Source organism: Sesamum indicum, linkage group LG3 (assembly GCF_026168435.1).
Source record: "Sesamum indicum cultivar Baizhima isolate 11 linkage group LG3, ASM2616843v1, whole genome shotgun sequence".
Classification (NCBI taxonomy): domain Eukaryota; kingdom Viridiplantae; phylum Streptophyta; class Magnoliopsida; order Lamiales; family Pedaliaceae; genus Sesamum; species Sesamum indicum.
In genome coordinates, this window is record NC_142659.1 from 24,800,221 (window position 1) to 24,827,138 (window position 26,918).

The 26,918-nt window shown below is 34.2% G+C and overlaps 2 protein-coding genes across 3 annotated transcripts; one reads left to right on the plus strand and one right to left on the minus strand.

Annotated features, from left to right (window-relative positions):
* The first annotated feature begins 5,507 nt into the window (after positions 1-5,507).
* On the plus strand, positions 5,508-13,559 carry LOC105158698 (GPI-anchored adhesin-like protein, putative (DUF936)). The gene is made up of 4 exons (XM_011075538.3): positions 5,508-7,398; positions 7,747-8,052; positions 8,555-8,646; positions 12,465-13,559. The coding sequence occupies exons 1-4, from the start codon at positions 6,421-6,423 to the stop codon at positions 13,324-13,326; spliced, it is 2,238 nt and encodes a 745-aa protein (XP_011073840.2). The 5' UTR covers positions 5,508-6,420; the 3' UTR covers positions 13,327-13,559.
* Positions 13,560-14,089: 530 nt separating this feature from the next.
* ASHH1 (SET domain group 26) lies at positions 14,090-26,487 on the minus strand. Of its 2 annotated transcripts, none has more exons than XM_088878661.1 (11): positions 26,333-26,487; positions 24,775-24,820; positions 22,507-22,571; positions 20,106-20,262; positions 19,151-19,237; positions 18,806-18,890; positions 18,632-18,725; positions 18,338-18,536; positions 16,264-16,298; positions 14,929-15,439; positions 14,090-14,641 (listed from the first exon to the last, which is right to left on the minus strand). In XM_088878661.1, exons 2-11 carry the CDS (start codon positions 24,775-24,777, stop codon positions 14,321-14,323), a joined length of 1,557 nt encoding a protein of 518 aa, XP_088734787.1. In that variant the 5' UTR covers positions 24,778-24,820; positions 26,333-26,487; the 3' UTR covers positions 14,090-14,320. The 2 variants fall into 2 exon arrangements, with proteins under 2 accessions (XP_088734787.1, XP_020548508.2); XM_020692849.2 differs by lacking the exon at positions 26,333-26,487 and adding an exon at positions 26,157-26,175.
* Between the last annotated feature and the right edge of the window lie 431 nt (positions 26,488-26,918).

Consider the following 26,918-nt stretch of genomic DNA (forward strand, 5'->3'; position numbering starts at 1 on the left):
ACGGTATATAGGCAATCGTATGGGCGTTTTCGAACGTTGAGCATATGGCTAATCATAGATACTGGAGTTCAACACTGCATATGCGAGTGAAAATCAATGTGAACAAACCTCTACTACGATTTATGAAGATTAGATCAGAACAAAGTGATGGAATGACCGTCGCTTTCACTTATGAAATATTGCTGAACTTTTGTTACTTATACAGTAGGTTGGGACACCTCTCTACCTTGTGTGAAAGGAGATATGAATCGGGATTTATTGATTTGGGTAAGCACACTCCGTATGGTCTATGTCTCTGAGCTCCACCACCATCTTGACCATCACCGTAAAAGGATTTCGGCCACATTACTTTGACAATGCCAGTTCTAAAGAGAGTTTTTCTATTTTTGATGAGTCAGGATCACTGGCACATAATCTACCATAAAATAAGGGAGTCCACATTTTCTAACCCCCATTAATAAGAAAAGATACTCCTCAAGGACAAAATTTAGGCGAAAAATATATTATTAAATATTACCGTATATATGGCGGGGTTGGAAAATGGAACATCTTTTCCCATATATGAGATAAATGTGGTGAATTCCATAATATTGAAATTAAAACTGCAAAAACCACAATAAGATAAAAGAAAATTGTGATTTTTTTATAGGATTAGGTCTTATTTGATCTCTTTTATCCTTTAAAGTAGTTTGAGATTCATCCCTTTTGAAGTATATATATGTTATACTTTTAACAACTGAAAATTATTGATGCAGCATGGAAGAAATCTAACTCCACCAACAGTCATGAAAAGTAGGGTTTTCAGTTTTTTAATTACAATTCTTCACCCAATTATTCACAAAATTTGGGTAAAGATAAAAAAATGCTAATTTTTTATAGGTTATAAAATTAAAAGTGCTAATCTCATAATAAATTGGAGCAAAGTGAAACGAGTCTAACTTATGGGACCAGAAATATTGTTTTCCCTTCAAATATAATGCCCAGGACATTGCAGGCTAGGGGTTCCTTTGCACCTTGTCCCAACCCATCCTCGGTTTTACTGCCACCTACAACGCCTCTAGCTGTTGGCAGGTTCATCATCCTAGCGAACTCCACATTAGTTTGATCTTTTTCTTCTTCTTCTTTTTTAAAAAAAATAAATAACAAAAATTAATATATTCGATTACTCATAAAAATACAAACAACAACAGGTCTTCCGCTCAAGCATTGGCTCAGTGATGTCCCGCCACTACAAGCAGTCCTGGTCCTACTACTCCGAAATCCAGAAGTCCTTACCTAGAAGTTCCAGGATGATGAGCCTAAGGTAGTACTCAAATTTCCTAGGACTTCTTGTTTTGCAACTTGTATACTAGTGTGACTGACTGAATTGTGTAATATAATCATATTTGATCTCGCGATTGAGCAATTTAAACATGTATTTTGAGTATAAATGTAATTTATTATATTATTTGAATCCCCATTTTAAATTTTAGGGTAAATTACAATGGGCTCCCCTAAGGTTTGCCACAATTATAAATTTTTTCTCGTTGTTTGAAAAATTGCAATACTCTTCCTATAATGGGCTGTCACAAGGGGACATTTGTTAGGGTAGTGCAATTTCAGGAGGTATTTGTAATTTTCAAACAACAAGCGAATATTGTAATTATGACACACTTCAAGAGAACCCGTTTGTAATTATCCTAAATTTTATCAATGTTTTGATAAGGAAAAAAAAAGATAAAATTTGCTACTTTTACAATCCCATGCAGTTTTCTTTAACCTAATTATTCATTATGTTATTAAATAAATTTTTATTTTCTTTATTAACTTTAATAATGAGGTTGGTCTTGGATTTTATTTGGTATCTGCATTCCTATGCTCAATTATGCATCCAAATGCCATGCCATTTTTTTTTTAAATTTATTATTCCAAAATCAATTTTTTTATAAAGAGTTTTGCAACTCACCAGCCAAATTGAGCCTTAATTTACTAAAAAAAAAATGTTATTTTATTTCAACATATCGCGTAAAGTTAAACTTATTTGTATATCGAAGATAAATGAATATATTGTGAACAAACAATTTATTAAAATGAACAAACATATAAAATATAGATGTCCAAATATTTTTTCTTTTCTAATATAACAACAATTTGTAAAATTACTGCACTGATTCTTTTTATTGTGTCAACAATACCATCGTAAGCATTGATCCCATCAGCGTAGCACCACCAAGAACTAAGTATAAATTCACAAAAATCGAACAATGATCCCCAAGTCAAAGAGCGCAGAACTGCTAAAATCTATTGCAAATGGGTAAAAAGAATTTAAATCTACGACGTAAAAGTAAGTTTGGAACTAGTCGACTACCGTCAGGTTGGGATAACATTCGAGTAGAACTTTTCAATACATGAACTACCAATTTAAGTGTTGATCCCATTAACATAGCATCATAAAAAAATAAGTATAGATCACAAAAGTCGAACAATAATTCTAAAAAAAAAATATAGGACTGATAATATCTATAATAAATGTATACGAAAACACATAAAAGTAAGTTTGGAACGAATCAACTACCGTCCGATAGGGATAAAGATGCCGAATTGAGTGTTTGGTTGGCGACATTGAAATTCTATTATTATTATACGGAAAAGTATGGCGTACTTTCTTGGCACACAAGACGCAACCGACAGTGCCATCTCCATGCACATGCACCCATCCGTCTATCTACCTGTCACACAATGCCCATTTATTAATATAATATATCATTTTGGCCCCTCAATTATTGGTTTATTATAAATTAGCCCCTCCTATTTTTATGCATTGAAGATTTTGGCTTTTTGCTTATGCCGTTAAATTTCTGTTTGACCCCGTGACTGAGCAGGTCCGAAATTATGTTTTCGAATGTAAATAAAATTTTTTGCAGCGTTTGCCCGTTTTTCAATAATCACCTTTCAGATTAATTCTATCGAAAAAATATTTTGCTAACATCTTCTTGATGTTCTCCCGACTCTTGTTCTAATTTGTATGACCATCGAGAGATTTTTTTTTACTGAATTCTTTTATTTTAATTGACTTTGTGATAATTTGTTCATCATTAGTGGATTCTGATCCTCTGACAAAATTACTGATGAAAGTTAAGAAATCAATAACTATGAGTCCCAATTTCATAACTATTTTTCTAAAATTAATTCCCAAAATATTGTGCTTAATATTTTTTTTATTTAATTCCCAACACTTATCGAGTGAATCCAGTAGCTAGTTTCTAATAATACTAATTATACGCGGCACATGGGATGCATGTGCAAAAAAAAAATATGAATAATTAAATATCATTTTATTAAAATATCTTGTTACAGAAAAAACAATAATATGAAACTGATTATGATAAAAAATAAATAATTTTTAAAAAAAATATTTGGAGCATGATAAAGAGAAAAAAATATAACAAAAAATAAATAATTACTTAAAAAATCGTTTTTACCACTTATAAATAGTGAAGAAAATACGAAAATTAGTGAATGAGAAAAAGAAAAAAAATAATAAAATACTCTCCCTTAATATACAGTATAGATACTTCTAACACAGTACAGTATACAACTAAATGTAGGCACCGAATTAAATGTATCTACTGTTGATGATGTTAGGTGTTTGGTCTATATAGGACCTACAATGTTCTATCATTTTTGTTTTCCTCCTCTCAGTTGAGTTAATTAGGGTTAATTTTTATTTCAAATTTTGTTATATTTTTATTTTATTTAATATAAATGACACTGAAATACCGATATATATTTTTTTAGCTTATTTAATATAAATGATACGTATAATAATTTTTTTAAAATAAGATAGATGATATAAGTTTTATTCATACGTGGGCGTGCATATATTAAATAAAGCAAATAATGCAGACTTAGAGTAAAATTTGTGATTCGATCCGATTTTATATAATTAATTAAAATCAGTATGAGAAAGTGTCATGTATGAATTATAGATACGTATAATTTTGATCATGTCATAATACAATTATTGATGATAGAAATTAGGCATAAAATTTTAAATATAGATAATTAATGATACATATGTAGTGATAACGTAATAACAACAAAAATATAATGACAACTCGTGTAATTACACATGTGTCGCTGCTGTTTTTAGTGATAATTTTTATACACAACTTTTCGTCACTAATTATTGCTACTAATAATTTTCGCACTGTAATCATAATTATTAAAATAATAAAATTTATTATTGTGACAAAACAAAAAATTTGTCATTAAATATATATAATTATTGATTAGTGATAAATATTAAAAATTGTCGTTGATCTTATGATTTTTCTTAATCCCGTTTATTAATAGTGTTAAATTCGTTCCGACGCCCAGAAGATAAAAATAAAATATTTTACAGGTTTGTAATTTTTAGATATGAAGTAGATTCGTATTCTCGATTTTCTTTTAAAAAAAATAGGTACCTATTAAATAATACTCTAAAGTACCTATCTAAATTGATTATTTCATATACGGATATGTAAAATATTGGAACATTAATTAGTTGAAATAATACACTTGAAATTTTGAATTAATGGCTTTAATGGCTGTATTTTTTTGGTTAGGAGAAGCATAGGGACCAAATGACACTTGGACTAAATCATTAGGGGGCAAATTTAATGCATAATGGGGCAAAAACATAAATAACCAAAATATCTTATACCCAAATTTATAAAATTGTCCAAAGTCAATGGGTATTTACAAAAATTACTGCTTTTGTGGCGGAAAAGACCTGTAGAGAAAATTGTGATTTCAGTCGTGGTAAAATTAAGAATGTTAAAAAAAAGTGAAAAGTAGAGAAAAATTGAATATGGCGTGCTTCGGAACAGTAAAATTTTAATCAATTTTATTAGTAAATTGTAAAAGTTGGTCGGGAGAAATTTATAATTTATAATTTAAATTAATTTAATTGAATTGCTTTTAAAATCATAAATTATAAAAAAAAAATTAATAGAAAATTGATAAATTCAGGCTCATTCATTATAAGGTCATGGATTTGAATCCCATCATTATGTAGGCTGTTGTTTTATTTTAATAATAATTGTTAATATATTGATTGTAATAATCATTATTAACGTGATTGTAATTATATATATATTTAAAAAAAGTTGAAAAAAGTACGTAATATTAACTATTGTAAACATCTCTGAATGGATATTTATGAAAACTTATTTTAAGCGCTTAGTAGCTTTTACTGCTTAGTGAAAACAAAATTGAATCATTCAAAAGAAAAAAACCTAATTTATTATAATTTTATCAGTAAACTATGATAATTAATAAAAAAAAATACTTATTTTGTTTGAATTAAAACCATTTAATTTAAATTATTTAAAGATAAAATTTCTCTTTTCAACTTATTTTCAAGAATCGATTTTAAATCCTCATTAAAAAGAAAAAAGAAAAATCAGTCTTGAGAAGTCTTATTTAAAAAACAGAAATAATAATTGAAACATTGGGCAACTGTCTAGGGCACACTAGTCTGATTCAGATGTGGGGCTTCTACTATCATCATTTATATGTATATATATGCATGTATAGGTGTATGTATATGTGATGTGTGTCAGAGGGTGTAGTAGAAGTAGAACCAACTCTCCATGTCTGCATCAATCATGGAGTGGGGGGTTTTCTTTGCTTCCTCTGCCATAAATTATATACTCTGTTTCCCCTTTTATTAGTCTCACACAAACACCATTTGATGACCCCTCCCATGTTCACATACTCTCGTTCTCTCTCTCTCTCTCTCTCTCTTATCCATCTTGCGGGCAGTAATAATTTCCATAAAAAAGTTTGCCTTTTTACCCATCTGGATTTCCGCTGAGCATTAAATGCCTGCATTGTACTTTTTCTTTGGTTTTGTTCAGCTGTACCTATCAGTCGTTTGTAAACATTTTTAAATTACTTTTTCGAATCTGGGGTCTGGAGAAAATTGTGTTTCAATGAGTGTTGAAATTCCTGGTAGATGTACGAACCCAGAAGGCCCCTTCGTTTGGAAATCCTCCCTAATCTGGATTATGGGGTTATTATAAGGTTTTCTCTCCAGTGTTGACTGTTTGTCTCCGGGTTTGAATCTTTATATTTCTTGTTCTGAAAAATTTGTACTATTTTATTCTTTTGGGATTTCTGGCGATGCCCTTTTGTAAAAAAGCATAGTAAGATCCGTTTTTACGTCTGATTTCTCAGTCTTAGTTTTTGCTCAATCAAGAAGCACATTCGACTTGGCCTCCTGATCTGTTTGTTACAATTTTTGTCTCTTTTTTGAATGTTGTGATGTATTCATTTCCACCTGAGTTGGTGTTGGTGGCCCATTGTAAGACTTTGTATTCATTGTAAAAGAATCTTGTAATTTTGCATCTGGGATTTTTGTCAAAGTGGTGGAAAAGGAAAGACTTGTGAGAAATGGCAACTTTGGTCCCTGGAGTTCTGCTGAAGCTACTGCAGCATATGAATACAGACGTGAAGGTCGCAGGGGAACACCGGTCCTCCCTGCTGCAAGTGGTGAGCATTGTTCCTGCACTAGCAGGGGGTGAGCTCTTCCCGAACCAAGGGTTTTACCTGAAAGTATCTGATTCTTCTCATGCTACTTATGTTTCTCTGCCTGATGAGCATGATGATCTAATTCTTAGTGATAAGATACAATTGGGTCAGTTTATCCATGTGGAGAGGCTAGAGTCTGCGTCCCCTGTGCCTATTCTGAGAGGGGTTAGGCCGGTCCCAGGCCGTCATCCTTGTGTGGGTACTCCTGAAGATATAGTTGCTACTCATTCTTTAGGATTCCTCAACAACAATGGTAATTTATCCTCGGCTTCGAAATCAATAGACAAAATTAAATCAGCGCCAAAGTTATCGAGTAATACAGCGGTGAAGGATGTCAAATCTTCGCCCTCAAGATTGAATGGTAGTTCTAAAGAAGATAAAGTAGATAAGAAGGCTCCTGGATTGACTCGATCCAAGTCCCAGCTGTCGAAGCTAGGAGCTTTGTCTTTGGATGTGAAGAAGGAATCTGCGGGAAAATTGAAGTCCTCAGGCTCAAGGTCTATACCCTCTTCTCCGACTAGTTGTTATTCGTTGCCGACTTCTTTTGAGAAGTTTGCAAATGGCGTTAAGCAGCAGTCGAAGATCAAGGGGCTGGAGAGGTTGGAAAAGGCAACCACTCATGTAGGGTCAAGAGAAAAGCCAAGCCCTCTTCGTGGGGCGAGCCCAAATGGAAAGAAGGTGCCCAGTGGGAATTTGATGAAGAATATTGTCCAAGGACTTGAATTGGGGCCTAAAGCCTTGAGAAAGAGCTGGGAAGGGAATATGGATGCCAAGAGTAGGGAAAGCCCCAGATTGAAGGTCAACAAGCTGACTGTGAAGTCAGAAGGACGAAGTAATTCTGTAAGTTTTTTTATTGCAACACATTTTCTTTATGATGTCTGGACATCTGTGTATTTTGTAGCTCTAAAGATAGGATGAAGAATAAAAGGGAGGCATCTTAGAATTAATGCCACAGTCTTGATCAGATTTTTCTGGAGAAATTTATTTTGGATAAAGCAATCGAAGCATTGAAGGGTCAAATGATTTTGCAGACTCAGGCAGTCTTGGTCCTTAAAAATAATTTATAAGCTGCTTCTGGTTGCCTCCTCATTTTTTCGGTTCCTCTGCAATTTTTACATGGCATGCTAACTGATGAATGGCCTTTCAAAGAATGTTCTTCATTTCCACGTTATTCTCTCTATTTTGCAGACACCAAGGAAATCAATAAGCGAAAGTTTACCTTCTAAAGAAGATAATAAGATTACATCTTCAAAATCTACCAGAGAGGAAAGTAAGTTAAATGAATCTGTGAAGAAAACTTCTATTAGTGGAGATTCACTCGATATCGTTAAGTCAGCTGCACGAACAACTTTGGTTGGAAAAAAGTCATCTAGTGAGGTTGCTGGTAATGGATTTCCTGGAAATTTGGTCAAGGTTTCCTTTAGTAATCGACGATTAACAGATGCAAGTGTTTCATGGGCCTCACTGCCATCTTCTCTTGCAAAGCTTGGGAAGGTATGGTTTCTGTCTGTTCATTATTATTTTGTCACTCCCTGGATGTAAACCTGGAGACCTTAGGAGTTGGTTTCACAAAGCTGTTTATTTGCATGTCTTGAAGTTGTGTTCCTGTTTATATATATATAAATACATATGTAAGAAAGACCTCTAAATAATGTTTTAGGAGTAGTTGTGAAATGCTTTGGGTCTGTTGTGTTCCAATGAACAGAAGTTTCATGTCATGAGGGTGGCTATCATTTAACTTCACTGTTCTTATATGACAATTATCAGTAGATTCTGATGTTTAAGATATGCAATCTACCAGGATATTGGCATGTCTTGGGAATTCATCAACTCTCTTTTAGTTGAAGACTCTTTCCTTTTAACCCATGAGAAAATATTTGCTGAGTGCATCCTTGTTCTCTCATAGTTTTTGTTGAATCAACATCTTCTGTGAGGTTCTAGGAGCATATACTTACCTTATTTCTTATTGTGGAAACTCATTGACCTGAATAACCAGGAAGTGTTGAAGCACAGAGATGCTGCACAGACTGCTGCCATAGAAGCAATGCAAGAAGCTTCTATTGCAGAAACTCTACTTCGATGTTTAAGGTACTTCTCATATATCAATTCTTAAAAATGATCTATTTCCTTCAAGTGAAGCTATAGAGTGGTCTACATACAATTACTTGCCAGTTTATGATTAAGAATTATCTCTGCAAGTGAATTAATGCCTTTCTTGGAGTATGATATTTGGATTTGTACTGGGCGTGCATATTCAAATGGTATGCTTGCATGGTCAGTCTTGTAGGTTGATGTTTATTAGTTCAGATCAGATCTACATGTTATCATTTAGGAAACATGGTAGAGAAGTCACACCTAGCTCTATAGGTGCAGTGTCTATGTCATCCTAGAAAAAACTGTTCTTGAGATTCATGTCTCCATCTTTGTTAGGCAACACTAGCTCTTACGTGCAATTTGAGTATATACCAAAACCTAGGGAAAATTATTGTCTGTATTCGGTGGCTCCAGACTGCATAACCAATTATCAAATATTGCATATAAATAGTTTGAAAGTTTGAAATGGACTTGTAGTCTTTGTTAAAAGACCTCTGACCTGAACTTGTAGAATAATAATGGTGCATAAACATCCAGGAGAAAATACTGCATAGTTCCATTATTGTCTTGCAGTAGAAATTGAGAGTTAAGATGCTCAAGGAGCTTTAGTTTTGATTTTCTTTTTCTTTCTTTCTTTTCTCTAGGACACTCATCATTGCCAAGAATTCTGGTGTAGGATGGGTTTGTTTGGATGAGTATTGAGACATTCTGGAATCCTCCCCTCTTTGAATGCTTCTGCCATTTTCTTTTTCTTCATATTTTGTATTAATGGAAATGAAAAAGGAAATGAACCTGGTCTCTGTTGTTGTAATATGGCCATAGCTCAGGCTTGGGGAATGGCCATTTCAAAATTAGATGTCTGGAATTTATGCATCACAATTCTTTTCGCCTAGAAAATATGCATAGTGGATAACATATTCGAACATTTTCAATGAAAAGTACTTTTTCATGGTACTGATTTAAAACTTCTAGCCACATTTTCGTTCTTCCTGGTTAGATGGTCACTAATGAGAAGTCAGGAGAATTTTCTGCAAATTGTTTGGTGCACATTATTGTAGACCATTAAAGAAAGGAGAGATTGGATTGATTCCTTCTGGTAGATCTCAATCTTGGAAAACCTGCGAACATGGATGTAAGATAATGGGGTTCTACCTACCAGGTCAGAGTTTTTAAGACACATAATATTGGTTCAAACCATAAAGAATGTAATCAGTAACTAATTGACAGGTTATTATGCTGGTGAATGTATTCAGTAACTTATTACATTATTGTGATCTTGCTACTTTGTTGGTGAGGTTCATCAAGGACGAGATAATAGTGATGATTTATTTCCACCATGCGGTGACATGAACATAGTCGGCGACTCGGTTCTCATATGTCAGCAGAGGAACAGTATGCATTAGCGGAAAACTGATTTTGAATTTGTCAAATTTCTTAGATTTATGGATGACCAACCAAAAAAAGGTCCTAGATGTTGAACTATTCACAGTTACACTATTAAGCCTTATGCAACCCAAGTACATGAGTGCATTAGTACCATTGCTTAGCTACATGTATGTCCTGTTGTGTGTTTTACCAGAAGCTAGGTAAACTTGGATAGGCTACAGGTTATCTTTGTCTGGCATTAAACAAAACCTCATTTGCATGGTCTTCCTTTTATGTTTATTGTTTCTCGTAATAACTTAAAATGCCTCAGCTTCTATGGATCACCCGGGCAGCTATTATAATGGAATCTCTAGGTATGAGTTAAGTAAATGGAAAGATGCTAAAGTTCTAAACAGTGATGGTATATCCTTAAATTATGCATCTAGCTGGGCACTTCCACATGGAAGATGCTTCTGTTGCTCTAAAGAGACACTCTGAACTAGTACATCGCCTCAGGGATGGCTAGACGCTTTGCTATTGCTTTGATGAAATATGCATGATGGTGTTTTAGTTTCATCTTGTCTCTCAACGCCAAGTTGTTTAGTCTCTCCTTTGTGTCAAATGGTCTATCATGTATGACAATCTGATATAACTTGTTGATAAATTTTTTATAGAACTTGTCCTGCTTTTGCATTTCTGAAAGCAACTTTGTTTGTGCATATGGATATAAGGGTAATATTCCATTCCCTGATGGTGTTTGCATGAATATATTAGTCCATCTAAGGTCATACCAGATTTTGATGTTTTTAGAAATTGCAGCCATTTAGTGGTTACAATGCCATGGCCTGCCATTGCAACACAACACAGCCTCATCTCAGGCAAAAGACACACCCCCTATTTTTTAAGGTGTTTGCAATGGCTTATGGTCTGTTTTTATGGTGAGAATAAGTTGTACAGAAAGTTGTGAATTTAGTTGAAGTGAACATGGGAAGTGTTTGAAAATAAAAGTAAAAAGTAGAAAAAAATTGAAGTTGGAGTATTTGGGAAGAAAGTTTAATACTCATAATTTTACTGATAGCCGCAAAGTTGGTGGGGATAAGCTTATAGCCTTTACCTTAATAAATTTAGTTTAATTGGTCCAAAGTACAAGTTGTAAACCAAAAAACTAGCAAAAGAACTGATTAGCACTTAGTTAAGCTATTGTGATGGCCTTTTGACTACAAAACGGCTAGCAGAATTGCAAAGAAATAGGTTAATTGATCAACAAGTACATGTCCTTTTGATTGTTCAAGATCAAGAAGAACTACTTCTGCTGTTTTGATTTATGAAGATCATGTACTTTTGATTCTTAAAGATAAAAAATATACAAATACATGTTCTTTTAACCTTCAAAATCAAAATAATCCACAAGTACATAATTATTTGATTTTTCAAAATCAAAAGGACGATTAAACATGAGGGTGATGGGTTCAAATCCTGCCTCCACAAAATCCATTTTTGTTTTATCCAAAATTTGAGGAAATTTCAGGGTTGTCTCTATTAACTAGTAATCAATTACCATCATTTTGGGGGTATAGTGAGTGGGGTGTGGTAGGAAAGGTCAAAAAGGGGGGATAGACTCATTACACAGGGCCAAAGATATCCTTTAGCATATTCGACAAATTACTTTATTTTGGGAGATAGCGGGAACTGAACCCTCATCATCTTCTCAGGCAAGTTGCCTACTTGAGGTTGACTATCCTTTTGATTTTTAAGTATCAAAGAGTATGTACTTGTGGATCTTTTTTATGTTGAAGATTGAAAGAACATGTATTTGTTGATCTTTTTTATCCTTAAGAATTAAAAGTACATGATCTTCAGGAATCAAAAGTTCATGTACTTATTGATTCATTAATCTACTTTGTGTGATTATGGAGGCAGTGGGCATAAGTGTAAATGCAACGTACAGATTTTTAAGGATAGCTTTATCTTCCTGATGTTGAATAGTGCAGACTTGAATTTGGGTCATAATCATCACCTATAGCTGATACTTTTGTACTACCAATCATTAACATATAATTCATCCTTTATCTACCAGGCGACAAGGCAGCAGTAGTTTGAATTTGCCATCATTCTGCGTTACTAACTTTTAACATTCAGAAAAAGGACCAAATGGTAGCTGTATTTGGAATACGTGCAACTGTTTTCAGTGCTATCACTTCAATGGTTATTCAATTTTTTCTGTCGTTGCTGTAAGAAATTATTAAGGCTCTGCATACATTGTCTTTTACTCTTTTCACCCTCATGGATCATTTTACATGGCCAAAAATTGTTATTGTCTTTTAAGTTTTGGCAATAGTCTGACTGATTTGTAGGGATTATTTCTCCATTGACAACATGTAATCTTAGATCTCTGCATCTGAAATTGCGCATTTAATGTTCTCTGACTGCTTATATTTTATTTGCAGTACATACTCTGAATTGAGTTCGTCCGCGAAAGAAGACAACCCACAGCCTGCTGTAGAACAGTTCTTGTCTCTGCATGCCAGCTTGAATAAAGCTCATCTCATTGCAGATTCCTTATCAAAAACCCTTTCTGTTGATTCTTCAGATAATGAAGAAACTCCATCTGAAGAAGCGCTGAAGGTCACATCTGATGGGCGTAAACAAGCCTCTGCTTGGGTCAATGCTGCATTGGCTACCAATTTATCTTTGTTTACAGTCTATAGCAAACCTGGCAACCAGAGCCCAGTTACAGCTTCAAATCCTGCTTCAGGCCCAAAGACAACCACCAGTAACCAACCTGTTTTAGTCCTTGACAACTCAGCTAAGAACACAACTCCAAAAACACTAACAAAACCTCGCCAGACAGCAAATTCCAGGACCACTTCAGTCGGGACTGTTCGCAGGCCGGGTGATGGGCTGGCTGCTGGTCAGAGCACAAGAACTTCGCCTCCAATAGAGTGGGCTAAAGGAGACAGCCTTGACGAGGCTGTAGAGCTCTCCGAGAGGCTGCGTTTGGAGTCCCAAGATTGGTTCTTAGGATTTGTGGAGAGATTCTTGGACACTGATGTTGATACCTCGGCTTTGTCAGATAATGGCCAAATAGCTGGGATGTTAAGTCAACTCAAGAGTGTGAATGATTGGTTGGATCAAATAGGATCTAACAAGGATGAAGAAACACCACACATCTCGACAGAGACGATTGACCGCATAAGAAAGAAGATTTACGAGTACCTTCTCACTCATGTAGAATCTGCAGCAGCAGCACTTGGTAGTAGCACGCAGTCGTCTCCGACTCCAACGACAGAGTCGAAAGCAAGAAGGTGATGTTAAAGTAAGGAAACACATTGCATAATGCATACCCTGTGCAAAATATTTGTCCTTCTGTACTGCCAAGCAGTTGGAAGGAGCACATACATATTATATTTAATGTATATAGTTTTAGTGCAATGAGGTATAGGTTGGGTAGGCAATACTGCTGTGGAGTTGGCATTTGATGTGAAGTTTTCTCTCTCTTTTATCTATTTTTAATCAACTTTGGAGCCTTTTCTTTTTTCAAATGCTATAGATTGAAATTGGTTTGTGGAAGAAGAGGGAGGTGGATCTTTAAGTTTGGGACAAACTCTATATTGATGATCATGATAAGATAAAGAAGTTCTATATTGTTTGTGTGAGAAATCATTGTTCATTTAAGGATAAATTACAATGTGTGCTCCTAAAGTTTGGTATATGTATGAATATTTTTTTGTTGTTTGAAAAATTATCAATATTTCTTATATTTAGTAAAATTATTATAACTTTTGAATGGAGGTGTACGTTTGCTTTTGTTGTATTTTTTTTTTGTTTTGTTTTTGTCCTTAAGAAAAACATTTGAGAATGCTAAAAGCGTTCTAATTATTTTTAATCAGTTAATGATCATGTCAAACCTATTAATTATTGATTTATGTAAATAAACATTTTGAACTGACATAATGATTTTAATAAGTATTGTATCAAAATACTTAAAAACATATAACAATTCCAACATACATATGTTGATAATGATTAAGATTCTTTCAGCACATAGCAGAACTAATCCTAAAAGAGAATATGAACAAAAGCAACAATACTCCAACAAGCAAGTACATTTGACGAACTCATACAACATAATGAAAGTGAAACTATCATCGACCCATCTCACATGCATTTTAAATGCTGAATCCATGTTCATTTTTTCTTGAATTTGAAGTTCTTCATGTGAAAATGGCAAAACCCTTTATGGAAAAGAAGCACACTCAACAAATCCTTTGTATAACTTCAATACATTCGCAGTAAAGAGTCGTTAATCTGTCAAATGCTTGACGTCGTTCCGACGGCCGTCTTCTCCATGTTCAGAAGGCACCATTTCCCCTCGAGGAGGGTTGTCTTCTCCATGTCCAGAAGGCACCACTTCCCCTCGAGCCACACGCGGCAACATGGAATTCTTGAGAATGGCATAATTTAAGTCGAATTGTGCTTTCAATTTGGCGCAAGCAGCTTGTATCCACTTCTCAGCTACGCTGGTTGCCACACTGTCCTGGTTGTCCCTCTCATGTTCTTCTATTGCAGGGCGAATTTCATCATACAAGGAATTGAGCTCAGAGGTGGTTTTGTTTCTTATTTCCTGCATTGTTGTAATAGCAAAAGCATATTTCGGTAAAAATAAGATAGCAAGGACCACAAAGATCAATGCGCTATGGAGCCATGAGTTGGATTCTTTAACAGTAGATATAGAAGTTTTACTGGGACAGTCAGGTCATTGCTACACCCAACACTTCAGTTGGAATAAATGTAATGAATGTTGCAATTCAAACGAGAAGACTACTTGCACGGAAATAGAAGGTTCATGAACTCTCCTGGAGAAATATGTAGAATCAGTAAGAAAAAAATTGAGAGACAGCTAGCACATACCTCGAATCGTCTTATTTCCTCTTGTGCTTCCTTTGATGCAAATAGTTCAGCAACAGGTTTGGAACTGACATGTTTCTTTCTAGATGCTTTTGTTTTTTGCTTCATATCGGGCTGTGATCTTTTCTTTGAGGAAGGGCTCGGTGCAATGCTATAATTACGGCATGCGGTATTGCTTCGAATACGAGATATCATAGCATTTGTTTGAGAAAACACTGGTTTTCTGTCTTCAAAACTAAATTCATCCTGCTCTTTCTTCACGGCAACAACTGATTTCCCTACCATGTCTGCCGCGCTAACAAAATAATGAGATTCCGTACTGGTAACAGGCTCCAACTTGATTTTAGATTCTGTACTGGTAACAGGCTCCAACTTAATTCTAGATCCCACACTGTCATTTGTTTCAGCTGAGTAATTTGTTGCCAATGGAAGTTGGACAGGGATTGTTGTAGTAGACCTTGGGAAAGGCTCATCGTCAGCAGAGTCATAGAGGGGAATATTTTCAACAATGTATCTGCAGTATGAAAGCCAGGTTAAAACATACAATCAGGCAACTTACCCTACACAGCTATGTCAGATTTTGCATGATTAATAAGTGCAATGTATCTGAAAAGGTAATATAAGCTCCATATACAAAAATAATAAATACCAATGTAAAATCCTCATAATGAAATTGGGGAAAAGGTAAATAGAAACATAAAAGAAAGACTGTTTAGCTTGGAACTATCAGGTCGGCCCACAACTGCAAATACTAGGACAACCGAATTTATCAGCCTCATCATTCACATTCACCTTATATGCCTCTAGTTTCACCCCATGCTCTGGACATGCCCAGTCATTTCTCATTAATACAGCTGATATGAATCTTGCTGATCCTTCTCCCTCTTTCCCATGCCAATGAAAATCTTAACCAGATACTCTTTTTGACTTCTATCTTAATACAAAGCCAAAACATGAACCACATGATGACTCAACATCTACTATCTAGCTTGTTCCTCTCCAGACCTTCATTATAAAAAATAAAGGATTAATGCATACTTTCTGGTGAAACCTCCTTGACAACACATTATTTGAAAGTTGACCTTAGGGTTCTTGGTGGCATCAAAACATATTTTTACTTTGATTCTTACAATAGCTTTTTGCCCCCCTCAAATCTTAAGAATAGATCCGTCTGTGTCCTAATGAACAAGATTTTCAGCCAGCATCGCTTGAATACACAAAAACATTTGCTCCTAGTAAAAAATTTAGTCCTTGCGGTAACAGATGCAGATTCAGTAAGAATCTAAGAAACCCCAAGTATCTTTCCTATAAAATAGCAATATGTGCAGGAAAATTTACCTGGCATCTCCATCCTCCCAAACATGGTTAATCTCCTGCAGCACAATAGAGGACAATAAAGATATTATGGGACTCAATCAAACCATATGATCCATTTTGGCAGCAAAAGAAAGAACTTAAACAAAAGGAGAGTAGAAGCAGAAGATGTAGCAGTACTGCAGTAGCTGTATTAGTAGCAGGAAAAAAGAATCAGCAATCAAGTCGATCTAATTAGTCTTTGCAAAAAGAATACAACTGAAATAAACTCAAACTAGGATAAAATACATTTGCTGTTGATGACAAAGTTCATCCTGCACAAGAGCAAAATGCGATGTGAGGGTTCAGCAAGCAAGAAGAATGTGATTCTTCACCTTTTAATGCATTGGACTCACTATTCTGGTTAAAAAACACTAATGTTCCTGGTGCTGAACAAGATGTTCATGAGTCACGGAAGCAGAATACGGAACACCTCCTTTAAGAAACTAACATAGTAAACTGTGCATATGCTTCTCTCTGATGGCACTTACACACTTAAGAGTTTTTTTGGGGTGAGAAGTAGATCTATAAGAAATATAGAACTAAAACAGAATATATATCAACAAAAACAATTTTTATCCAAATGTACTTTATTGATTTATCTTCCGCCTTACTTATCTCTGTTCTCCCAGTAAAAGATATTTCAGTTTTATTCTAGTTTTTTGGTCTTACTTATTGCATTATCCATAAAAGCAAATTTTCTCATTTTAATTTTTATTCACTTTGCTACAAAATTCATTTAATTTATAAATTTATTAAAAAAGTTTTTAAAATTATTCCAACAGTAACTTGTTCATGTTCTTCCCCAAACTATAATTTGTTCTACTTATTTTCCCACTTACGCATTTTCCTACTGCTGCTAAAACATATTCATCTCTATTTTTGCTTTTTCTAGAAATTCTATCAGTCACCATATTAACCATAAACACAAATTTTCTCATCTTATTTTTAATTTACTTTGCCAAAGAATTTTTCCAGTTTTGATTTATAAATTATTAGGAGCAATTTGAAATTGTTCTGATAGTAATTGTTAACATCTAACACAGAGTAAAGAGAAAAGGACTAATTGGTAAACCCATAAAAATTAATCTTCTCCATCCACTTTATCTCATTATACCAAACAAGGTAAGTATTTGAAGTCAATTCTTTTTGGATCATATCAAACAACTCAAGAAAGAAATTATTATTCTTCCCCTAAGTAAAGCAAATTCACTTGTCGTTCCCCTTTCCACTCATTGAACCTAACTGCCTTAAACAATATAACAATGTTTTTTGCCCCCTGAATAAATGAATGAGATCTATCTTAGGATGACATGTTATATACTCATGTGCAAGCATCCAGCACTATGGCATGCAACACAAGTTTGGATTTCAAAAACAATAACACATGATATCACTAGTTCGTAATTGCAACGCTAGATAATTTGTAACATCTAATATATAGCCTCTTTAATGGTTTGATTTCATGAATGCAGCTCATATGCAGGAAAGAACATTTAGTTTAGGGGTAATTACACTCCTTTCCCCTGAAGTTTGGTGTAATTACACATAGACCCCCTGTGGCTTGAAAAATTACATCTAGCACCCCATGAGGTTTGCTTCTGTCTAACAAATAGTTTCCCTGTTAGTCAAAATTCACCGAACTTGCTGATATTAACAAAAAGAATATGATAAAAATCTATATTTACTCCCAATTAACTTATTATTGATTATTACAGGTCAAATAAATCTTTTTATGACCAAATTATCTTCATATGTTGATCCATGTAAAGAGGTATATCTTCACTCTTATAAGAGTAATTTAGTCAGGAAAAATTTGTTTGATCTACAATAAATTAGTAATAAGACAATCAAGGGCAAGTGTCAACTTTTATTAGGCTTTTTGTTAATATCAGCAAATTCAGTGAATTTTTCACTAATGGAGGGACCTATTTGTTAAACGGAAGCAAACCTCAGGGATACTAGATGTGACTTTCCGAACCACAGAAGGGAGGGGAGTTTAATTATTCCTTTAGTTTAAACATTGCATTCAACAAGATTGTTGAAAGAAGATAAACACCTGGAAACCATGAGACTTTGCACCAAGAAATACAGAACAGTTAGCTGCCCCACACAGACACCGAACGGCAACCCCGCCATACCATTCAAAGTTATAGTCATAGGACAGTTCAGTTCCAACAGAAATATCTATCTTTGCAAATATTCCAACTCTTGTCTCCCCCAACACAGTCCATTTTCTTGTCTCACAGTTAGGTTCGCTGCACATTAAGTAATAAATAAGTTTTGTTAGTTTATCTCTGCATGAGCCGCATTATAAATAAACTTCACCCACTTTTCCATCTGCTTGACTTACCATGAATGATTTATAAATCTTGCAAAGCTTCCTTTCTTTGTGGCATCAATAAAATAATTTGCATTCAGAGAGATTATGTAGGCGTCCCTAAGACCTGCATCACCTAATGGATGGAGGTATGAGCAATAATCAACAAAGAGAGATTAAAATGCTTATATCAAGCTGATACTTGACCTTGAGCTTCATAAGTCTGGGATCTTTGCTTTGCTTCTTCTGATGATATTACTTCTCCACAATACTCAATAATGAATTGTCCAGCCTGATCATAGAGTAGCAGAAAAGAAATGCTAACTGGTAATGGAATTGAGAGCTCCAATATTCTACTAAACAAAAGCGAAAGCTTCAATACTATGACTTATCATGGGTGTTGCGAGCCAAATGTCATTGTCAAACAGATATGATATTTTCCTAGATAACATTTAATGATAATGTATATTATCATGAATCAGCAAATACAGACCAATATGTCGAGGACTGACGGAAACTGTTACAAAGATGAGGTTTGACCAAATGACTTACCTTCATATTCTGATCAGCTAGAAGACCCCAACCGCGTCCTTCAGTTAAAAACAACTTTGTCTTTGCATATTCACATTTCTGAAATTTCTGTAAGCAAACACACGGCAAGTTGAAATGAGATCCTCAAAATCATCCCACCCTAGGAAACACAAGATTTTAAAACATACTCAATGTTTGCCATCATTCAGAAACACCTTATTTAGGTATTTTAAACTGTTTTAGCATAAATACATACATATATATACACATACATATACATAAATATATATAAAAAAGACATGATTTGATAATGAATAGTAATTTTTGTCTCCCAAAACACAACATTAAACATACAATACTTATTTTAAATTATCTCCAAAAACAAATCCAAACATACATACTATCTCTAACACACACTTATTTATCTTTGTTTTTGTCTCTCTATCTTCACAAAATACAACAAAACACTCAGAAAACGAATCCAAACATTATGAAAAGGTTCTGCAATAGCTCCATCATTTTCTTCCTATCCTATCAATATTGATCAAGATACTTCTAACTTCTTATGGAAGTCAACACCAGCTAGAAATAAAGTAATAAAAAATGAAAAGGAAACTGCCCCTGCACGAGGAAGCCATGTCATACAATCTTTCCATGTATGCTCGAAAAATGGAAGCTTTATCATGTCAAATAGAATAACATTTAAATCAGAAAATCAAATGCAATATAAGCAAAATGAATAAAAAATAAGGATACGGATACCATAAGAGTTTTCTATTCGCAATCATTTCACAGAGGAAGATAAAACAAACAATAAGGTAAACTTAAGGAAGTCAATACTAAGAAAGAACCCTAAATCTCTAAAGGCATCATAAATTGCTCAATTTGAGTGGAGGCAATCACCTTATTGCCCTAGCTTCATGCTTAACCATCTCTGAAATCAAAAGATGATTATAGTCTATATACTTCATCTCACCTGATTCCTGCAGTGCTCACCGCAAGGGCAGTATCCTGGTGTGCATTCAGTGCTGGTTAGTACATTCAGACAGGTTTCGCCACATGCACTTTCAGGATTATAGGCATCATACTTGCATTCACAGACAGCAATATCCTCTTCTTTCAATTTTTTGTGTCTGAGACAAATAATAAAATAGAAAAAATGAAAAAAAAAAAAAGTAAAATTTTGTCAATTACATGTGACTAATTGAAGCCAATCAGCTCATACATGTGACTAATTGAAGTCAAATGGAGCATCAGGGATTGCAACAACCAATACATTATGCATTTAAAATGTGTGCAACTGAAGTTTGGTGCCCTTGAGAAAGGAAACCTTTTAAAAACAATGATGACATAATTATCTAAACGGAACAAATTTCTAGGGTTGCATGTGGACATGTTAAAATGGAGATGACCAAGAGCATGATGTGCAACTTAGAAACATCTTTCAGATAAAATTTTTTTGAAGATTCATATATTATGAGACAGGTCTCATTCCAAAAACACATGGGCAAGCAGTTAACTTTTCATGGCACAGAACTTCAGAGGATTTCATAACTCGTACTTGTATATATCCAGGGACAAAAAGGAAGTCCAGTGATAATCATTAATAAATGCAAATAGAGATAGTAGCTAAAGGCTTATGTAAAACTACATAATGAGACAAATTATATTTGGCCGACCCTCAAAAATAGATCTGTGTTCTAAATTTCGACCAAATCAATCTAATTCTTCAATTCATTAAGAATTTTCTCGGCAACCAGCACCAGCCATTTTAATAACTTAAAATAGTTTACCTTCCCTGTCAACAAAACAGGACAGGATAAAGATGAGGGAGGGACAGGTACTGGAGGTAGATCAAGTTTTATTAATGAGAATCACCACCATTGGAAGTTAAATAAATCGTCGCTATCATAACAACAAAAAATAGATCTTAACGTGTCAATTTTGAGCATCAATTGATTTCATTCTTCCACTGATTAAAAATTTCTTTGTGACACTACCATCAGCCATTTCTTTAAAAAACAAGAATAGCACTAGTTCTTTGTGTAAGCAAAAGCTGAGCGATGAGACAACCAATGAAAGAAAAAATGCTGAGGGTAATCAATTCTTTTTTCACAAAGAATCAAACAGGAAGTAAAAATGAGGTGTCCAGAGTTTGTCAAGTCTAACATTTCAGATCAGAAAGCAAAATAAGGGGGTTTTATAAGCTGGGTATAGATAACAATTACTTGCAGAGGAAACATAAATGAGCCATCGAGGAGTAGAGTAATATATGCAGTCAGTATTATCTAATATTGATCAACAGAACAAACTATTGGCTGGTAAAAGAGAAACCGCCTAACATACAATATCTGAATTTTAGAACTTGCTCCTAGGTGAAAAATCTAAAACTATCAAACAAGAAGAATGGAGCAGACATGTAAAACTTCAGTTTTAGACTAGCATTCCTCCTCCATTCACCTCAAACATATCAACCAAGAATATCCTGGAAATTTGCTACATTTTCCTTCTTCTCGGACATCACTTATCTATTTGTCGCCAACAAGGAAAAAGTATGCATCAAGCAATCAACAGCCACATGCAAAAATGAATTCTAGGCTAGAATCTAGATGTCAAGAGTTTCTAGGGTTTACAAAGTAAATTACTATTTTAATCAATTCCTGATTGCAACTAGATGGTTAAACTCCAAAAAGTTTCAAATATTGATAGGATCCTGACTTTAATACATAATCAGGAATCTGTTAAATCATTCATATTACTATATAATAAGGACATCTTCTAAAGTTGAGAGATAGAAAGAAGGAATTATATATATAGAGAGAGAGGGATAGATAGATAGATAAATAGAGACGGACAGACAGAGAGAGAGAGAGAGCACAACACAATAAAAAGAATTTAACGGTACCAAAGGCATAAATTCTTCTTTCAACATAAGGGCCTTTTCAAGTCTTGAAATATAGGTTAGGTTTCAGCCTTCAAGCTTTGTGGAATGAAATGCACTCACCTACAAATCCAAATACATATCTGGTTTTTCACTTCTTTCCCAATGATAATTATGTTTCCAGATCTTAAAATGTGTTATACTTCATTAAACACAACAAAAAGATATATAGTCTGTTCTCTACATGATACACAAGAAGAAAGCAATAATTTATAATCGAGAAACCAAAAGATAATGTTATTTGAAAAAGTTGACTAATTTGCAAAATCCTAAAGAGGGGTTAAACACGCAGACACGAAAAATCTCTATGGCTTGAAGATTATACCAAACATCCAAGAGGTGTTCATTCAACATTCTACCTTAGCATATTAAGAGAACACATACTCACCATGAACCTGAACGATTCTAAGCAACAATATCAAGAATGAAAACTTACTTTCTGCCTGAGAAATCATTTTGTCTGATATGCACAAACGGCGGAACTCCCTCTAGTAGTTGGACCTTCAAAACAAGAAAGAGCCTGTTAATTGAGTTGTAAATAATTCAACACAATGAATAGGAAATGCTTAATTAAAAAATAGATCCACCCTTTCACATGTTTCAAGATAATTATAAAGAAAACACTCTCGAAATTCCAATTGCATGAACTACAAAACCGACAAACTTTTAGCAAGTAAATCAAACCATTTTGTGAAATAAGAGAAAATGGCACCTTCCTCTCTCTCTCTCTCTCCGCCCCTCACACACAAGCAGGTTTGATATGCTTCTCAAATTTCACATTTCTGATTTTGGCTTTAAAAGAAATGGGAGCAAACTAGACTAAAGCTACATTCCTAAAAACTTGAGTGCAAAAGCGACTTTTACCTCTTTATTCTGTCTCGGTTAAAGAAAGAAAAGTAATAGCTATTTAACTCCCAAAGAAAAAAATAAACATATAAGTAATCTGGCTTTCAACTTTTCCTTAGCTTCCTTTCTTTTGCTTTCCTTTTTAACTTTTTTCATAGTTCATTGTATACTCAAGAGGAGATATCACATGGAGGTAGATTATTTCTTTATGTTTTCCGACAAGGAAGAGTAAAAATTGTAACTGGGAACTCAGAACAAGAATCTCAGGTGATTAATATTTATGCTGAACTTAGGAAGATAGATGAGCAAGGAAGAAAAGACAAGCTTAGGAAAACGGGAAGAAAAAGTATATTAGTTATGGGTCAATATCGTACTTTATGTTAAATACAGATACAATAGATAATATCATCAATAAATGAATGGATAGTAATCTGTATTGGCACACATAAACATTAAAATTGATTCATCAACAGTCGAGATCGTGGTTTATTTGCGTATCTCACTAAGATTCATTTATGAAACAGGGAGTTCTAGTAAATATCCAAAATTAATTTGGGATGTAGAATAACCATTCTCACGACCAGACTTAAAAAATAGGCCAAATCACGTGTTAATAAGAGAAGATCTAAACCTAGGCTCTTCTATTTACTTTACTGAATTTATCACTTGGTACTAGCAATAGGGCATGCAAGTTCTTTGTACATTGAATATATAGGACATTGGTGCTATATTCAGACCCAAAATTGACAAATAAGGTTCAATTGTGAATGCCAAAACTTCCTTCATTATCACCAAGTACTCCTTGCTCCAGTTAACCCAATTGTTTCAATTGTAAAGACCCTCCTCACCACCTTTCCCTCAATTTCCTCATTTTAATTCTTTCATTTGTTTAGTCACAGCAATCTTTAGATCCAGCTCTACTCACCAATACCAGATGTCACAGGTGAAGAGAAATAACAATCTTCATTTCCACGTGTAAGAGACAGATCAACAGTAGATGAAACAGAAATTCAATAGCTTGTTTAACTTCGTGTACGCAGATGATTTATTTCTCATAGACTAAGGATCTGTAATGTTCATAAGATTCAATATGGCTGTAGTAGATCATAGTGTCTAAACCATAATCCTCTTTAGGCAATTATGTAGTACTTAGTAGCAATACAACTTCTATCTTAGTATTCTTTTCACATCATTTCTTGCAGATCATTCCTCGACTTTATTATACAAGCTATTATTTATTTCAAGTTACATTTTTACATCTATCTCTTGATTGTTCTATTTTTTACTCACGGCAACAATGAAAGTAGCAATACTCAGACCTTTAATGAATATGAAAGACTCATTTTCTTTCCAATAAAACAATAAAGAAGTAACATTTCTCCTAATTTATCAACTAGAGCAAAGTTCATAATAATATTTTTGACATACAATGGTGTCAAAACCATAGTTGTTAAAGGCGCATGGTGCATAATGGCGCAAAAGTGCTTTAGAGCCATTTTGAAGCATGGCACCTATTTGCATATATAATTTATATTTTTATACATTAGTATTTTACCAGAATCAACATATTCAAGCTTAGGCTTTAATTTTTTAGCCAATAGATTCAAGAAAAAAGCAGATTTGTTGAGTTCAGCTTGGTTTTTCCTTATTTTAAAGAAAGCCCAGCATTTTAAGGCTTGGCTTCATCCAGGAGCGCCATGGCACGCCTTGTGCACTAGAAAAAAGCACCATGGCTGCACCATGTGAAATCCCAGCGGCGGCGCACTCACCCCTTTTGCGCAATGCTCCATGGTGCGCAATTTACATCTATGATCAAAACCCAAAGACATGAACAAAGAAAGAAATGAGAATTGCTTACCATATTCGATTCACTTTGCCTACTGGTTCATTCACCTTGAAACAATCTGCCAGTTTGGAAAAAGTTCAGCATATAACTATCAAACCCCATTCAAATCAATCATGCATTCCAGAAAAATAACACATGTGATGAGTAAAGCAGACACATGAATCTTAGCAGTCAGCAATATCTTTATATACTTTTGTAAACTGGAAGTTCAAGTGTGAAAACCATCAATTAGTTGCAGCAATAGCTTCTCAGACAATAGCGTATAGTCTTAGAACTACAGAATGAAACATTAACAAATTGAAATTACACTAACGGAAGGGAAAAGAAAAAACAAACTGTAATACGTTAATACATAATTAAGCATGTGGTTTACATGTTTAGTCCGTGCAAAAACTGTGAACGTATGGAACTGGGACGTGATAATGCAAAGAAAATTAACTCTTGACTATAGATAGAGTTTCATGAAATTGACTCGTGATTTCTAGGTTAAAGTGGAGAAATTGCGTTGTTTGGTTTTGTTTTCATTTTCAGTATTTTCAAGCGACTTGTGACTTGTTTCTGTATCGGGTTTCAATTGAAACTCCAGATTCATCAATTTATGTCATGCATCCAACAAAAAGTCCATACAAATGCACTAATTTCGAAGAAAAAAGACGCCCAATTCACAAAATATAACGTACTTATGTAAGTCACAAAATTCACAAATGTTAGCATTAAATGTCCCCTTAAATAGATCACACCGCCATGCAACGTGTACAAACACCAGTAACAACTCCAAGTGCAAGTACGTAAACAGATGGCTCCAAAAAGACATAAGCATCTAAACAGAACCCAGTTTCTAGGCTTGCATTTCGACATGCTATAATGAACATGGCCAAGAGCATGATGTGCAACTCAGAAACATCTTTCAGATCAAAGTTTGTTGAAACTTCATAACAAGTCATCAAAAGAAAACATAAACGAGCAGTCGAGGAGTAGAGTAATAGATGCGGTCGTATTATCTAAAACTGATCAACAAGACAAACAAACTATTGGCTGACTAGTTCTAGTAATAAGAATGCAGAAACAAAGAAACCGCCCGACATAGAATATCTGAATTGCAGAACTTGCTCCTAGGTGAAAAATCTAAAACTAACTATCAAAAGAATGGAGCAGACATGAACAACATCAGTTCTAGACTTTCATTCCTCCTCCATACACATGGAACATATCAATGCATTGCTTCTTAACCAATTATCCTTCAATAACATAGAAGGCCATCATATAAGTAAGAAGGGCACGAATCATTTCAGACATACAACAGCCAAAAGTGACAGTTTCTTAAACAAGACATTCGGACTTTGTTATGTTGATTGGGTTCTTTCTAGGAAATTGCAGAACAGGTGAGGTCAAACCTTACTCAAGCAGTTATATCATGAAGTCACCACTACAAGTATACCCACGCAGAAAACATGATTGACAAAGTATAATCTCCAAACCGACCAAAATACATCAAATGAAGAAACCCTCTTCGCCAAAAATTCAAGAAACGAAATGTACTGAAAAGAACGGTGGTTTTGAGGCCTTTTACCAGCGGGTTTTTTCTTTCTTGGATTTCTGTGTCGTACCCAACCTCCGCCGCTGCTTCTCCTGGGGGTGCTGCTTTGCACGGGGGCACTTCAGCCATCCTCAGCTATTTCACCGAGGCTCGTTGTTGTTGTTTTTTTTAGTCCTCCAATTTGGGTTTATAATTATGTAGGTGTAGAGAAAAGTTGTAATTTTTATTATGAATTAATTAAAAATTTATATTTTAAGTTTCCGTTGATCCTGAGATTAAATAAATTAGATCTCGTTTTCAGTGCAAATGTAATATTTTTTAGGCGATTTGACTATTTTTTAATAATCACTTTTGAGGATGAATTGCATCAAAACTATGTTTTATACAAATTATAAAGTCGGCTTTTTGATTCAACTGCAATTATTTTTTAGTTAAAATTATCATCATGCACATTAAGTAATTTCTTTTAATTCCTCCATGAATGTTACAAATGATGCTAATTTTGGAATTTAACTATAATCTGCATTTGAAATTTTAATTATGAATCCAAATGTTATAATAAATCTTTCTACAATCAATTATTTGAAAATTAATTCTCTCATCTATATATAATAAAACA

Coding starts and splice junctions, on each gene's coding strand:
- LOC105158698 (XM_011075538.3), top strand. CDS start 6,421: ATGGCAACTTTGGTCCCTGGAGTTCTGCTGAAGCTACTGCAGCATATG. Junction 7,399..7,746: donor CAGAAGGACGAAGTAATTCT/GTAAGTTTTTTT, acceptor TCTATTTTGCAG/ACACCAAGGAAATCAATAAG. Junction 8,053..8,554: donor CTCTTGCAAAGCTTGGGAAG/GTATGGTTTCTG, acceptor CTGAATAACCAG/GAAGTGTTGAAGCACAGAGA.
- ASHH1 (XM_088878661.1), bottom strand. Junction 19,238..20,105: donor GTGAGCACTGCAGGAATCAG/GTGAGATGAAGT, acceptor GTTTGCTTACAG/AAATTTCAGAAATGTGAATA. Junction 16,299..18,337: donor CAAAGTCTCATGGTTTCCAG/GTGTTTATCTTC, acceptor ATTGTGCTGCAG/GAGATTAACCATGTTTGGGA.